At 29.9% G+C, this 18,274-nt stretch overlaps 2 protein-coding genes across 2 annotated transcripts in view; one reads left to right on the top strand and one right to left on the bottom strand.

Annotated features, from left to right (window-relative positions):
- The window catches only part of LOC130667862 (protein cueball-like), a 99,060-nt gene extending 82,780 nt beyond the window's left edge, over window positions 1-16,280 (bottom strand). Inside the window, exon 1 of the mRNA XM_057469738.1 lies at window positions 15,835-16,280. The gene's annotated coding sequence lies outside the window, so the exon portion shown is untranslated. The remainder of the gene's footprint in view (window positions 1-15,834) is intronic.
- Window positions 11,992-16,490, top strand: LOC130667863 (uncharacterized). Its single transcript, XM_057469739.1, has 3 exons — window positions 11,992-12,187; window positions 14,123-14,308; window positions 16,276-16,490. The coding sequence occupies exons 1-3, from the start codon at window positions 12,127-12,129 to the stop codon at window positions 16,488-16,490; spliced, it is 462 nt and encodes a 153-aa protein (XP_057325722.1). The 5' UTR covers window positions 11,992-12,126.
- The last annotated feature ends 1,784 nt before the right edge of the window (window positions 16,491-18,274 follow it).

Raw genomic sequence — 18,274 nt, 5'->3', positions numbered from 1 at the left:
ACTAAAAAAAACGTCGAATTAGAATAACAATCGTGGTAGAAGCTTTTTCTTTTTAACGCAAACAAAAAAATTGTCCTTTTCATAAAAAAAAGATACACAGCTTATTATTCAATAACTTCTTAAATCTTTAATTTTAATTCCATTGATGTATAAATATTTTATACAAATTTATTTCATTATTCTATTTATATAACAATTAGATTTAAGTAAGTAGACACTGAAAAAATGTTAACGCTCATTGAATACAATGTTATTGTTGTTCATCTTCATACTTATAAGAGTAAAAAAAAATTGCTTTTGTAATACTTTATTTAAGCTTTCGAATACCTTGCTGGAGTAAATTATTTTTAGTTTAACGCAATTTCTAATGCTTCTATTTAATTAATTCAAAGATTCCACTTGATGAACATGTTTTATACGTGCCTTAGTAATCATTTTTTTTTTTTACTTGTTTGCCATTCTAATATTATTTAAAATCTTATTCAAGTCTTTTCATTTATGACTCATTTCCTACAAGTATTTGAAATTTCAAAGTAAATTAAAATTATAATCTCTTATCTTATCGTGTACGTAGATTATTTTTCTATAACATAATTGAGTTTTGATAAATAATACATTTACTTTGGGTCAATACAATTTATCGTATGAAATAAAGTGTTTTAAAAAGTTATTTATGAATAGAAACATTAAAAAAAAATCGGTCTATCGGTTAATCCTACGGGCCAGCCCCAAAACTTCCCGCTGTTTTCGAGCTCGTTGAGCTCGCAAACATTATTGTGAGTACATTTTCGAGCTCTTCGAGCTCGATAATACTTTTGGATGCCATTGTTTTCAAAAAAAACATTTTTCAGCATTTTTTTCTCCCACGATATCTCGCGAACGAATTAACCGATTTTGATGGTTGAGGCGGCAATCGACCCGTTTTATTAAGTTCTAGAGCTGATTAAATTTTGAAATCGAATGATTCAATTTTTTTGTAGATATCCGAAAAAAAACGGTTTTCACTATTTTTTTAATCAACGATATCTCGTGAACGAATTGACCGATTAGGACGGTTGAGGCGGCAATCGACGTGTTTTATCAAGTTCTAAAGCTGATCAAATTTTGAAATTGATTTATCAAGTCGTTTTTGAGAAATTTCAAAAAAACCAAAAAAAAATTTTTTTTTGATTCCTTTCGTCAACGGTTTCTCTTAAACGAATGAACCGATTTTGATTTTTTTGGTGGCATTCGACGCGGCTTATAAAGTTTTAGAGCTGATTAGATTTTGGAATCAATCCATCGAGCAAATTAAAAGTTATCCAAATAAAACATTTTTGAAAAAATTTTATTTTTGAAATATCTCTGAACGCACCCTACCGATTAAGTTCAAATTTTTACGGCTTCAAGATATTAATAAGCCGCGTCGAATGACACCTCAAAGATCAAAATCAGTTCATCCGTTCAAGAGTTATGAATATTTACATACATACATACGTACGTACGAACGTACTAGTCCCATAATGGTATGGGAACTATTTCTATAATGTTATGGGAACCATTCCCATAATGTCATAAAAAATTTTTACAAAATAGTGTAGAAATTTCCTTCATGATATGGGGAGATTTGAATGAAGCTTCTTTGAAGCTAAATTTGTTAAAAAAATAAAAGTTTGTTAAAAATTTGAATGCTTTTGCCAAATACGAATTTTTTTCTCAATTTTTGAATTTTTGTTTTTACATTCAATTCACTCCGGTCCGGATTTAATCCGCATTCACTCCGCAAATTTTTTACAGTGCATTTTCATAATATTATAGGAACCATTCTTATAATATTATGGAAATGGTTCCTATAATTTATGGGAATGATTCCTATAAAATAAAGGGTTCATTCCTATATATTATGAGAATGATTTCCATAATATTATAGGAACAATTCCTATAAATTATAGAAACCATTCCCATAATTATAGGAACTGTTCCAAGAGCATAATGGGAACCATTCCTATAATATTATGGGAACCATTCCTATAATATTATGGGAACCATTCCTATAATATTATGGGAACCATTCCTATAATATTATGGGAACCATTCCTATAATATTATGGGAACCATTCCTATAATATTATGGAAACCATTCCTATAACGTTATGGGAATGGTTCTTATAATTTATGGGAATGATTTCGATAAACTATAGGGTTCATTCCTATATATTATGGGAATGATTCCCATAATATTATAGGAACAATTCCTATAAATTATAGGAACCATTCCTATAATGTCATGGGTAGCATTCCCATAATTATAGGAACTGTTTCTATAATTATGGGAAACATTCCTACAATCATAAGAACTGCTCCCATAATTTATAGTCATAATTGCTATAGTGGTATAGGAAAAAATTTTATAGAATTATGTGAACCGTTTCCATAATTTTCTTTCCGTGTAGATCTAAATAATTAAAAAATTCATTCTCCGTGAATTTGAACTATTTCTTCCCGAGTACGAGCATGAAAACAAATTTTCATCATTAAAATCATTAAATGTAAAATAAAAAGTTAAATTTTAAAAAAGAAATGTAAAAACCCATCACTTTATTATCCATAAACTTCATATATTACTTTAGAAAATAATAGACCATCAGAATATGCAAGAAAATAAATTAAAATACAATTGAACATGCAGAGAGAATTGATGAATACAAGAGTTTAATAATTGAATATCCGAGGCAATGAGATTAAATATGAAATTTAGGGCTGACTATGAAATGTATAACGGGCATTGATAAATATACAACAAGTAGAGAGTGTGAATTGACCCGTAAGCGATATCAACCCTCTATGGTACTCTTACACTCTTAAACACACACTCAGTACACTATATATAATACAGTCTATATAGATGAAGTACCCAAAGCGTTATCGGAATTATTGGATTTTGACTTCCTTTGTAAGCTTGTCTGAAAATGCTAGATGGGATAAATGTGGCGGTGGTTGTCAGAAAAGTTGGAATTCCCAAGGGTTGTGCTGTCGTAGCTCGCGGCGCTGAGACAGAAGGATACCCCGAGCCGCACGTGGTGGATGAACAAGTCTCCGTGGCGGACAGAACAAAAAAATATAAAGAAAAAGTAAATAAAGAGAAGAGAAAAAAAGAAAAATAAAATACACAAGGATAGATCTCAACTTCCAGACAGCAGAAACAACACTGTGGATCATAGAAAACCGTTTTGAATAATTTATCCAAGCACACGTGGAATGCATTCAAGTTTTTTTTTGTCCATTGAAGTTTTTTTTTCACTTTCTTGCTAAATAGAAGCTGCACCATACAGTTTTCTAAATATTTTTTTTTAATTTATGAAAACAAGTAATATTACATAAAAATAATGATTTCTGTAATAATGCAAAATAAAACAGGAGAGACTTTAAACTTTCAGAAAATAACAACCTGCTCATATAAATAAATATTATACATTTATTCTTATGTATATATCAATGATATATTATATGTTTACATTCAGTTATTAAAGAAAAATACAACAACGTAAAGGATTGATTTATGCAAGATTATATTTTTTCATGACATATTATTTTTTTAAAATTAATTAAAAAAATGTCTTACTACCGACAGAAAAATTTACAGTAACGATTATAAATTTCATGGTAATGCTCCCCATATCTTATGGGAACAGATATTTTCAAAATACCGTTCACATGAAAAACGCCATACAAATTATAATCAATATTTCTATCTAAATAGGTTTCATTACTATACAACATTGAAATAATTCCTATAAAATTATGGTAATCATTTCCATAGTAGGGGAGACAGGGGCAAGACGGCCCACCTGGGGCAAGAAGGCCCACCTCAAAAATTAACCAAAAATTTTTTTTTCTTGTTTTCTTTTGATTATCACAAATTTAGATTATTTACTCATTTTTAGCCCGATACGTGAAACTTGGGGCAAAATGAACCACTCAAAAATTCTAAAAGAAAATGTATTTCATGGTATTATAACCTAGTCATGATTAATTTAATAGAAATATCATTTTTTGGTTAATTATATGGATTTGGATTAAAATAGAGCATTTGAAAAAGTTAAAAAAACCAATAATCAATTTTTTATTCAATAGAAAAATAATTATTAATCAATTGTTATTTTTTATTAAATAACTTTTAATTTGTTCATATAATTGGGGCAATTTTCGGCTGGAAAAATCAGTATCTAAGATAGAAATTCTTAATGTGACCAATCATTACTTTTTAATAGATTATGCCATAAATTAATTAACTTTCACTAATAAGTCACGTAGTATACAAAAATCAAATTTGAAATCGAAATTCATTAAAAATGTCAAATGAAGTTTATTTTCAATTCGCCAAAACACTCGACTTTTTTCTACAGAAGTGAAAAAATGACTCGTATTATATCAAAAAAGGTTATTTCGAGTAATATTAAAGTAATAAATACAGTTGTTAAAGAGAAAAATATAAACATTTGTTACGCGGGAAATTTTTTTACAGTTAAAAAAAAAAAATTTTTTTTTTTTTTTTTTCATTTTTTTCGGAGGGGGCCGTCTTGCCCCAAAAAAAAAAAATTTTTTTCAGGAGCTTCACCAAAATTTTGGTGAATTAAGTTCAAGTTGGACAAGAGTAAATCGACTTGATGGTTCAAAGCCACAAATAATAATAACCGGCTTAGGTGGGCCGTCTTGCCCCGGTCTCCCCTATTATAGTAATAGTTGCCATACTATATGTAAAAAATTTCGGTGTAAAAATTAGGGGTGTGTAAATACTCGAAACTTCGAATTATTCGAGGGGAATCGAATCGAACAATTCGATTCAAGATTCGCCTCGAAGATTCGCAATGTTCGAATAGTTCGAAATATTCGAATATTTCGAAAGGTTCGAATAGTTCAACAGATTCGAATATTTCGAAAGATTCGAATAGTTTGAAAGATTCGAATACCCAGAGAGGAAAGTACGACGGGCCCAGGCTTGGCGCAGGCTTGGCCCAGCCTTGGTAGGACTCTGGAATGATAACATTGGGCCAGACCTGGTTGCTAGACCTGGCCCATGCTTGGTTGCCAGTCCTGGCCCTGACTTTTTTGCCAGACCTTGCCCATGCCTCGAGGAAACGAATAAATTTAATTAAAAAAAAAATTTTATTATTATTAACATCGTAGATTTTATGATCATTAACGTTTAAACTATCTGAAGGAGGTAAATGATGTGAAAAAAACTCGGTGAAAATTCTGCTGGGCTCCGGGCGCGAACTGCCGTCCTCCAGATTGCTGGGTCCGAACGATAGCTACTGGACGAACCTACTAACGTTGAACTGATAAATTTATATGATCTACTTATTAAACCATAGGTATAGCCAAACTTGGGTAATTCTACCTTGGCCCAAGTCTGGGTTGCCATTGGACGGCCAAGGCAGGGGCATCCAGTCTTGGCCCAAGCCTGGGTTGTCATTGAATGGCCAAGACTAGGTTACCCAGTCTTGGCCCAAGTCTGGCTCCCCATTGGATGGCCAAGGCTAGGTTACCTAATCTTGGCCCAAGCCTGGCTTGCCATTGAATGGCCAAGACAGGGGAACCCAGCCTTGGCCCAAGTCTGGGTAATCATTGTAACGGCCAAGCCTAGATTACCCAGTCTTGGCCCAAGCCTGGGTTGCCATTGAACGGCCAAGGCTATGTTACCCAGTCTTGGCTCAAGCCCGGGTAATCATTGTAATGGCCAAGACTGAGTACCCAATCTTGAGCCAAGCATGGGCCAATATAGATGTGCCAAAGCTAGGTTCCCCAGTGCTGGGCCAAGTAGGGCCCTGTGGTTCAACTCTGGCGGCTCCTGCATGGGTAGTTCGAAAGATTTGAATAGTTAGAAAGATCCGAACTTTTTAAAATCTCACGTTCATTGAATTTATGATCATATGGACTATTTTCAGGAACAAATATAATAGTATAATAGTTTTTCAATTTAATAAAGCCATAAATACTAAATTTCTCAGATGCAATAATATTATTTACCGAAGATTCGGAAAAATTTCGAAGTATTCGAATCTTTCGAACTATTCGAATCTGTTGAACTATTCGAATATTTAAAACTATTCGAGATTCGACTCGAATATCATATCTAATCTAACTATTCGATTCGATTCGAACAAGATTCGCACTCCTCTCGTAAAAATGGACCCGGACAACTTTACACGGCCGTGTAGTGTAAAATAACGGTGGATAATTCTCTCGGTGTAAATTTTCCATCCGTACAATTTTAACACGGTGTAATCTACTTTTTTTACACCATTCCGTATTACTCATTATTATATGATCAACAAGCAACAAATGATCATTGAAGATCTTTAACTACTTGATCAATAACTATATTAATCTTATTTAGATATTATTATTTTTCTCACCTCCGGGCGGAAAGCGTCAACTTTCGTCCCGCTGTGCAAAACGAAGTTGCCGCTTCCCGCCTCCGTCGAGGAGAAAAATAGTATACACTCCTCGGGAAGTAAATAAGAAAGCCTCAGATCACATGTTTGTTGACCTCGGCTTCGCCTCGGCCAACAATTACATGTGATCTGAGACATTTCTTACTTTACTTCCCTAGGTGTGTAATATACTATTTAACGTTTAAATATTTTTATGATTATTTTTCCTTAACGCAAGATTGTCATAAATTATATTACACGCCTGACGGTGTAAAAATTTTTAATTCACACCGCCTAAATTTAACACGATATTTGGTGTAATTATCACACCGAAATTTTTACACCGAGTCATTTACACTACACCGGATCCAAGAAAATTTTTACACTGTACTATATGATCAACATTACCATGTATTATAGTAATAATTCCTCTACTGATAGAAGGGTTTCTTAGTACTCAAAAACATTTCTTAAACATCTTTTCTTTGTATTTAACAAATTTTGTTTACTATTTAAGAAATTATTTCTTAACAGTTAAGAAATCATTTTTTAAGACATGATTTCTTAACTATTAATATCTCTGTTTTTTCTAATCTCACTTCATTGTTCATATTAATATAAGACAATAAAATTCCGTAAAAATACATAAATTTTAAATGGATTAAAATTTTACGATCAATGCAATAAAATAAAATTGTAAATTGATAGTTCGTTTTGATGGTGATCGTTATTTGATACCGATATATTCGGAAAGTGCTTCAATACGAATAAAGAGTCTATTGGCCTATTGGCACGAGTGGAAGCTTGAGCGCGAAACCAACTAGCGTAACAAGCGATAAAAACGGATTTTCTCTTATTAAACCCTTTCAACTTTCATTTGCACCCACTCGAGAATACCTCGATCCACTCGCTTGGGCAATCGTTATTTAGTTCATTTTATCTCAGATAAAACTACTACAAGCATAAAGTTTTTTAGTATTAGTATAGTCGGTATAATGAATTAAATCATATTTTATCTTCGTCAAAAAATTTTTTTTCGATTTAACAATACAATGATATTTTATTGGATAGTAAAAAAATTTTAACCAAAAAAATAAAAGACAAAACAAAAAAAGCTTAAAATGTTCATGCGTGACCGATTTTTTCTCTCGTACGTTATAACTCTTGACGCCGATTGCTTTATTGGAATACGCGATGCGAATCGGATGCATGAGGCAACTACTCGATTACGTCTGGGATATTGTCAAGGGAAAACGTGCGCATAAAAGTATTACAGGTATATTTTTATTTATTTAAATTTTTTTTTCTTGCAAATGTCATTTCTCTTATTTCCTCTTCATACAAACGTCGGATACAAGTATTGGAATAAATTTTTCTAAAATTCATAACAACACGTCGAAAATTGAATTTGTGTATACCGATAATAACAATTCCCGACATCTCTATACTGCACAAATTACTACTATTTCCACCTATCGGAAAAAAATTCAAGTAATATTTGACAACAAGGATTTTTCAATTATACTAATCATTACGATATTATGAGTAATTTTAAAAATAAAAAATTAATACAATCAATTAATGAATGAATAATGCAATATTTCATACAAAATTATGATACCCCATGCAGGAGCTGCCAGAGTTGAACTACGGGGCCCTACTTGGCCCAGCACTGGGGAACCTAGCTTTGGCACACCTATATTGGCCCATGCTTGGCTCAAGATTGGATATTCAGTCCTGGCCGTTACAATGATTACCCGGGCTTGGGCCAGGACTGGGTGCCCCTGCCTCAGCCGTCCAATGGCAACCCAGACATGAGCCAAGATAGGATTCCCCATGTTTGGCTATACCGATGGTTAAATAAGTAGATCATATAAATTTATCAGTTCAACATTAGTAGGTTCGTCCAGTAGCTACCGTTCGAACCCAGCAATCGGAAGGACGGCAGTTCACGCCCAGAGCCCAGCAGAATTTTCACCGAGTTTTTTTCACATCATTTACCTCCCTTAGATAGTTTAAACGTTAATGATCATAAACTCTGGCAACCAGGCTTGGCCCGAGATTATCATTCCAGACTTTTACCAAAACTGGGCCAAGTCTGGACCAAGCCTGGGCCCGTGGTACTTTCCTCTCTGGGACACGGAGAGAAATTTGTGGTAACCGGTCCTAGTACGTTTATGAAATATCATCCCATACCGTTATAGTAATGATTACTTGGAATAATGGGATATAGGCCCATACTTTCTGGTAAAAGTTCCCACAAGTATGGGAACAATTCCCATCATTATGGTAACAGTTCCCATATCGCATGTACAAGAATGATGGTAATGATTACTATGATATTATGGTAATCGTTCCCATTATACTATGGTAAACGTTACTATAATATTATGGTAACCGTTACCGTAATATTATTATGGTAAACATTACCATAATATACGGTAACCATAATATTATAGTAACGATTATCATAATATATAGTATCCATTACCATAATATTATAGTAACCATTACCATAATTTTATGGTAACGATTACTATAATATTATGGTAACGATTACTATAACATTATAGTAATGATAACTATAATACATATGGGTGCCGTTCCTATAATCAACATTTCAAAAAAACCGGTTACTATGCATTATGGGAACCATTCCCATAATATATTGTAATTGTTACCATAATTTTCTCTCCATGTAGTTATAATTTTTTCGAAAATGTCTCGAGTTATTATTTTTATCTATAAAAAAATTATTTTTAACAAGAATAATTTAAATGGTTAAAAACAAAATCTGAACGAAAAATTAAATAATTAAATTGTGCATTTCATTATTAGAAAAAATAAGCTATGATAAAATCTACACAAATTTTTGTTCAACATAAAAGTTTCTTACCTAAATATAAAACAATAAACGTTTATTACAATTGTTTAATTCATAATATTTTTAAATTTACATAACTATGCTGTATAAATACATTTATATAAGTACATCGATAAAATTGTCAAATAAAAAAATGAGATAAAACTATTCGACTGATATATAGTAAAAGAAATGTCACCTTTGGGTTTAACAATAGCATATAAGAGGTTAATGTTAAGATTTTTATACTCTATACCTTCTTTTTATCATTTTCTACATTCGTTTTGTAAATCTTCTGGATCATAAGTAGAAAAGCTACCCGTGGGAACAATTGCACTTTTATCTAAACGACAAAACTTACATAGACTAATGGAGTTTCAAAAGTATATATTTTATTGATTGTATCAATAAGTTTGAACTATTATTATAGTTGGTACAACATTAAAAAAATATAGAACCGTACGAATAAAGAAAAAAATCTGAACGGTTGGTTCTGCGGGCCAATCCTAAAACTTCTTGCTATTTTCGAGCTCAAGGAGTTTGACAACATTCGTGTGAATACATTTTCGAGCTCATCGAACTCGAAAATACTCTTGCATACGATTGTTTTTTATGAGCTTTTCAAGCTCAAACAAGTTACGTTCTATGTTAAAGTTTAAAAATTTAAGAATCGGAAATAATCAATTAACAAACGTTTTTTAAATTTTATTCCCGATTATGTTCAATACAATAAATGTATTTAGGCAGAAATCAATGTAAGTAATCAAAATAAAGATTTAAATGAGTTATAACTCAGATCAAAGCTTCAAAGATATATAAAACATCCAAGAGAATTATTAAAAACTGAAACCGAATATCGCAGTTATTTTTTCGAAATCCCGGGCCATCAATTGTTTATAACCATTTGTTTAAGCAATTGTTTAAAAAATAATACCATTATCGTAATGATTACTTGGAATTATGGGAGATAGGTCCATACTTTCTGGGAAAAGTTCCGATAAGTAAGGGAACAATTCCCATCATTATCGTAACAGTTCCCATATCGCATGTGAAAGAATTATGGTAATGATTACCATGATATTATGGTAATCGTTCCCATTATACTATGGTAATGGATCCCATATATTATGGTAACGATTACTATAATATTATAGTAATAATAACTATAATATATATGGGTGCCGTTCCTGTAATCAACATTTAAAAAAAACCGGTTTCCATACATTATGGGAACTATTCCTATAATATATTGTAATTGTTGCCATAAATTTCTCTCCGTGCATTTAGCGATTAAAAATCACTAGCCGCAAACGATTTTTAAACGCTAAAATTAATGTCCACGGAAAAAAAAGCTGATCTGTATATATTGAGAAACGAAAAGTAATATAATGATAAAGCGATCAGTAAATACTATCATTCTCAATAATAATTCGTTCATTTATATTTAAAACGTAAATAATAACACTGTAAAAAATTCGCGGAGTGAATGCGGATTAAATCCGGAGTGAATTCGGAGTGAATGAATTTTTAATTATTTACTTCCCTCGGAGTGAAATTCACTCCGCAGGGGAGTATTCGCGGAGTGAATAATTTTTTTCTAATTTAATCCCTCCAGAGTGAAATTCACTCCAGGAAGGAGTTTTAAAAATATTATTAATAAAATGTAACTCCACTAAGTAAAATCGAAATAAAAATTCGCGTATTACAGTACTGATCAACCGATACGCACACACACACGCACATATTCGCACACATGCGCACATCCGAACACACATACGCACACACGCACGCACATATTCGCACACACCCGAACACATATACACAAACGCACACACCCGATCAGACACACGCACACACACACGCACACACCCGAAAACACACACGAACAGATTCGCATAAACGCACACACCTGAACACACACACGCACACATTTGCACACTCGCACGCGCACTCACGCACGCACACACATCCACAGACACGCGCACACACAGACACTCGCACTCGCACACACACGCTGTTTAACAGTTTAATATAAATTAATTTAATTGTTAAAACTCCGGACCGGAGTGAATTCGGAGTGAAATAAAATCCGCATCACTCCGAGATCACTCCGCTAAAAAAAAACTCCCCATGCGGATGGAATTTTTTTTAAAACTCCGAACTCCAAGTGGCGGAGTGAATCCGGAGTGAATTCGGATTTAATTTCAATCCGGATTCACTCCGGATTTTTTACAGTGTATAGGATAAATATTAAAATTTTTTGTCTATGCAGGAAAAATTACTACTTGAACTTCGAAAATCGTAACTTAAATATAAAAAATTAATAACACATATTATAAAATTTATTGTTTAGGAATTTAAAAATTCCCTTAATATTGGCACCTAGGTTCCGGGTTATAATTTCAAACACTAATTTTTAAAGTTTATTTTTTTCCGTGTATTTTTATAAGAAATATGAAAACTACTAAAAATTTAAATATAAAAATAATATATTGTTTTCAAATTATAAATCATTATTAAAACAATTTATTTATGTCATATTAGTGACATACTATTGAATTTTCAAGTATATTATGTAATTCGTGAAAAAACTTTATATTGTTAAATACAACCAATCAATTTATATTCAAATAGTTCAAATATCAAATATATATCTACAGTATAGTCATGACGGGACTATTACAAAAGCATCAACGGCCTAACATCGCAGTCGAGGGAGTCATAAAGACGACGCCCAGTAATGACGTCAGGTGTTTATACAGTTAGTAAAGGCACAACAAGTGTTGCTGGAAGTTTGTTGCCTGCTCTGTCTTTGAAATAAAAAAAAAACTTAAATTTCATATCAACATGGTGCACTCTCTAAAATTTATATTTTTTATTTCCGTGCTAACAGCATATTTTTTCTTTGGTAAGATATCATTTTTATTTTTCATACAAAAATAATTAATCATATATGATTACATTCATTGCTCTCCATCTTTATTTCTTTAACCATCACAAAGGTGTATTTATTTTCTTTTTTATTTTTATTAGCGCAACTTATAAACAAACTTTCTTATAAATTTTGAGTCTGTTATAATGAAAATAAATTTAACTACAAATATTGTGTGCATGTAATCTATTGATATTTTAATTAAAAAATTTTGTATTTAGAAGTAAGGTAAAAGACCCAGTTATTGACCCTGGCCCAGTTTCTGACCTTCGACATTTTTTGTAATTTATTCTGAGCATAATTAATGGCAATTTAAAAAACATAGAAAATATTAACTAAATAAAAACAAATATTGTAGCCATAAGTGGCTGAGAAAGCCATTTTTTAAGTAGAGTCTAAACAGTTTACGTTAAGAGGTATGACGATTGAATCTGTGCACTAATTATCATGTAAGTAAAAAAATTTAACTAAAAATAGATGGATAGATCAATATTTAATTAGAATTTATTTTAATACATTTATAAAACATATTAAAATGAGTTTTGTTGTTGAAATTTGAGGGTCAATAACTAGGCTCAATTTTAAAAGTATGGTGGAGTTGTTGATCCTAAAATTATAACTTACTGCGAGCCAGGTTATCTGTTTAATTACATGTCTATAAAATGTAAAAATACCAATATTTATAATTTTCTTAAATTATTTTCTACTATTATTCATAATACAGTGATAAGTTAACATTCAATATTCATTTTTAAAAATAAAAGATCACAATTGGATCTTGAAAGTACGTATTCTTGGAGTGATAGAATTATTGTAAAAATTACGTCAATTTTGATAGTATTTAAATCGTTATGACCCTTTTAGTTGAATAATATTTTTATTATGACAAAATTAATTTTTTTATTGTTTTTTTATTCAAGAGTTTAAAAAAAAAGTCAACGAGCTACGATGAAAAATAATGAGAACAGGCGCTAACTAAAGTGACTTTAATTGTATATATTTTAAATATTTAAAAATTATGTTTTTGTTATAATAAATATTTAATTTATTTATCTAAATAATAGTTTTAGTTTATTGAAGCTTGGTAAGTACTTCATAACCTAATCATGGTTTGTGTAATTTGACGTCAGAAACTAGGCCACTGTGAGGGTCAGAAACTGCGACCTGAAAAACTCAGAGAGTCAGAAACTAAGTCTCTGAATGTAAATTTTTAAAACGTCAATTTAAATTATTAATTAAATTCAAATAATTATTTTACGCGTATGACTTTATTTGACAAGTCATAAACTAGTCGATAGAATTATTATTTTTCTCATTAAATTAAATGTTACATTAATTATTATAGTATAACCCCAACCGGCACTCTAAAAATATTAGAAACTGCCCCCTTTGCCTTAAATATTTAAAAAAAAATAGTAAATCTTTTTAATCGAACTTTATAAAGTTAATAAATTTAAATAATTATTTCAGTATTTTTTAATTTTTTCAATAAAAATAATCTGAAGTAATTAAATTTATATAATTTACAGATGGGTGTAATAATAAAGCCGCGAGCTACAATTATAATTGTATTACATCTATTTTTATGAATTTATTAAATTCTCAGTTTTTATATAATTTAGTTTCATCAGTAAAAAAACCAATCAAATAAAATTTATGCAGCACGGACTATCTATCTCATTAAGAGTCTAAATATTTGTGTTTTATTAATCCAATTATCAATTCTATGTGTAATGTTTATTAAATGATTAATTATGTATTTACTCTATATTTGCAGTACTAATTATTTATTCAACTAATTACTTGTTTGATGTCTTTGTTTTAATATAAATTTTAATTTTCTTCTACATATAATTATTGTACATTTTAAATGATATTTATTTTAGTTCCATATATTGAATAATTTTATAGAAACGGAAGCCGTTCGTTGTTACCAATGCAGTAGCGACACAGATCCTAAAAAAGAAGATTTATGCGGTGCTTATGAATCCTTTGATAGAAACAAGCATATTCCAATCGATTGCAACGATGAGGACTCCAAAATGCCTGGGTCTTTTTGCGTTAAAGAAGTACGACAAGGTCCTAAGGGATTTATTTGTAAGTCAATTTTTTTATCCACTGACTCCAATAATAACAAAAAAGACTTCTTTTGTTTCAAAAATTTTAAACGTTATTGAAAAACAATTTTCTCATAGAACAATAACTTATTTAAATTTATGATATTGTGGTAAAAGACCCAATCGACACTAATTTATTCAATTATTTACTTGACCTCTGTCAGTATTCTTTAAATTTATAAACATTTTTTATATAATCTTTGAAATATGAAAAACTTTAAATAAATGCACGTCTACTTAGTTTATAATACATAAGACTAAAAATAAAAAATTTAATTTATTGACTTTTCGAAAATTTTACGCAAACTGCGAACTCCTCAGAAATTGTATATAGCATGTCAAAAGTTGACACTATTGAGTATCATACAAAGTAAAAAATTGGGAGTGGATTCGGAGTGAATACGGATTTTATTTCAATCTGAATTCATTCCATAGCTCGGAATCCCAGAGAAAAAAAAAATAGGGATTTTTTTTTTTTTAAGCGAAGTGATTTCGGAGTAACGAGGATTTTATTTCTATTCAAATCTACTCCGATCCAGAATTTTAATGTTGAAATAAACTTGAAGGGATTGAATAAATTTTAGGGGTGTGTGAATATTCGAACTGTTCGAATTATTCGGTTCGAATTCCGAATCAAATAGTTTGAACTATTCGAATAATTTGATTTCAAACCAAATAATAAACTAATTATTAAATTAAAGAAAAATCTGTATTCATCGTGTTTATTAACATTTTTTTTTCATTTTATGATGAATTTTGATGTAGAAAAATTGAATAAGATACTGATTCTAGTGTTAAAGAAATTCTCTTCTGGGTTATTATATCTCCTGCTGAAAAAAATAATCTTTCCCTTTCGACAGATTCAAAGTAAATAAAAAAAAATTCAGTTGCCCTTAAAACAAAAAAAAATTTCACATTTGCTGGCAAAATGAGGTACCCCTTAAAAAAGGTGAAAAAATAAAAATTTCTACATATTAAATAAATTTGATTAAATTAATTTTTTTTGTAAGTTATTTTTCATAAAGAAATATTACGCTTTACACAATTATTGAATGCAAAGGAAGGAAAATAAATTTTTTTTGGCTTTTATCATAAAAAAAAAGCCATTAACATTTTTTATAAATAACACTCGATTTTTGAAAAAGTTCAACAAAAAAAATTTAAAACAATGCTAAATTATTTTTACAAAAGTGATTTTGGAATGTTTAAAAAACATTTAAAAAATTAAATTTTTTTTTTATAAAATTTTGGGGGTACCCCGTTTTGCTCCCCCCTTTCCCTAAATAAGCTTCAATTTCGACTTAACTTACTTAATAACGTGTCTTACATGTACTACACAGTTTGAACCATGTCTGTATAATTCGGATAATACATTGAAAAAAATTCGCAGATGAAATACTTATTGCAGACTGTCTTACATGAAAAATTAAAAAAAAATTTTGCCGTGTAGCATGTTTTATTTAATTTATGTAGAAAGGAATTTTCGAATAAAAATACAAAATTTACCTTTTCATTCCGGATATGACCAGATGGCACTTTTTTAACAATAAAATTTTATTATTTTAGTAATGAGTTCTATGAAAAATATATTCAAATTGAGTCGAATACAGCCGAACAAGACAACTTTTCCATCGAAATCGATTAATTTAAGAGCACAAGACCCTTATTTGAACTATTCGAATTATTCGAATGTTCGATTCAAATTTCGAATCGAATGTCATTATTCGATTCGATTCGATTCGAATACTATTCGCACTCCTCTTTATTAAATTTCACTCTGAGAAGATTTACTTCAATTTTAATATCGCGCTCACTCCGAAAATTTTTACAGTGTTTATATAAATTGAGCAATATTTGGTGAAAATACGTTTTTTTGTCATAGCACATTAAATTATTTTGTTATTTTAGAACTGTTGAAATTATTAGATTAACAAAAAATTATTCCAGGGGATGGCCGATTCAGACAAGTAGTTCGCCGATGTGCATCAGTTGCAGAAACCGGAGTTACAGGTGTTTGTAATTGGGGTGTCGACGAAAACGGAGTTTATTGGCAGCGATGTTATTGTTCAGACGATTCATGTAATGGTGCAACAACTCTATCGTCATCTTTAACAATAGCCATTATAATATCAACTTTTATTACAATTTACTTTATAAGATAAGTTAATAACTTGAATTCAAATAGACATATATTTCTATAGAAATATATTAATAAAAAAGTAGGATACTCGTAACGATCAATAAAAGTGTTCATAGTATCGTATTACTATATCGTCCATTCTTAAAGGACAATATAAGATTTTAAATATATGAATAAAAAGATGGAAAGACGATTATTAAACTCGCCAAGTATTCCAAAATAATAAAAACTGAAATTGAAAGAGGATATTCCGTCTGTATGAAAAAGTTCAGCGACATGCTTGAATTACTCTTACACGACTGGTTTCAAGCTGACAATAAATCTCTAGGCCATTGAACATTTTAATAATTTATACAATCACTTTTTTTATTATTATTTTAATCCATTTTACTTTACATTTCTATAATCGTCTTTCTGTCATTAATGAATCTTAAATCTTTTAAATCTTAATATAAAATGTAAATACTAGATTTAATCACTCCGTCCATTACTTAGTCATATTTTATACAATATATTTAAATTAAGATTTACAAATATTAAATCCGTCCATTTTGTTTTTCTTTATTGAAATTATAATAATGATTATATTTTTTTGATCAATTGATTATATAGATCATTTTTATACTTTAGTTTTATTTATATTCTATATAAATAAAATTTTTTATTGTATTTGTATTTTATTTATAATAAATAAAAATTTTAATTACTTGATTTTTTATTTATTTATTTGATCCAGCTACCAAAACTATACTAATAGCGGCTCTGAAATAAGTCCTCAAGAAAAAAATTATATTATTTTTACAATTATAGGGATACAGGCCAAATATTGACCGAGTTCGATTTGATAACCAGGAACCTAAATACCCTTAAATATTAAAACATTGTGGAATTTAATGCTTGAAAAATGTGGAACTTAAAAAAACAATTGACTCTATTTTCCCAGGATAACTCACTATATGATTTATTAAATGTACCTAAAATTGAACCGAGTCTACTATTTTATAGGCTCTTCTGATTACTACAGATTTTATTGCAATCGTTTCGTTAGTATAAGTAATTTTATATTATTAACGCTCTGATCTGATTTAAAATTCATTGAACTTTCTATCCAAATCGCATTAATTGATTTTTTCCGTATTCATTGATTTTATTTCATAAAATTTTAAAAACTGCTTGTTGAATTTCGAAGAGCTCAAATATGTGAATATATTAAAGGATATTGTCGAGCTCGAATAAGAATCGGAAGTGTTTTCGAGCTCTGAGCTCGAAAACAGAGGGAAGTTTCTGGCCTGAAGGGTCAGTCGGTTTTCAGATTTTTTTTAATCAAATCAGTATTTATACACTAGTTTTGAATAGGGTCCATAATTTATTAAAAAATTTTAAGCATTTAGATTAAAATTCAAAACATATTAGAAAGCAAAATTTATAATTTGGTATTTTTAAATGAATCACTTATTTAATTTATATCATAAATTAAATATATAGCTTTCCTTACCAAGTTATGAGTTTATATAACTGCAAGTAATGATATATATCTAGTTTTTCAAAAATTGACGTAGTAATTGTGGATCTATAAATATTAGTAAACTCTTTTGCATTAAATTCATAAATAATAATAATTGTTAATAATAAATTCCATTTTTTACTACTTTATATTACTTTTTGATATTCTTTCTCTTCTGTGTATCTTAAAAAGAATCTGAAAAACGGTTGACCCTGTGGGCCAACCCCAAAACTTCTTGCTGTTTTCGAGCTTTGAGAGCTCGAAAACGTCGTCATTGGTAAACTTTTGAGCTCTTTGTGGCC

This window comes from Microplitis mediator, chromosome 5, assembly GCF_029852145.1.
Source record: "Microplitis mediator isolate UGA2020A chromosome 5, iyMicMedi2.1, whole genome shotgun sequence".
In the NCBI taxonomy this organism is placed as follows: Eukaryota; Metazoa; Arthropoda; class Insecta; order Hymenoptera; family Braconidae; genus Microplitis; species Microplitis mediator.
This window is presented reverse-complemented; position numbering and strand designations above follow the sequence as displayed.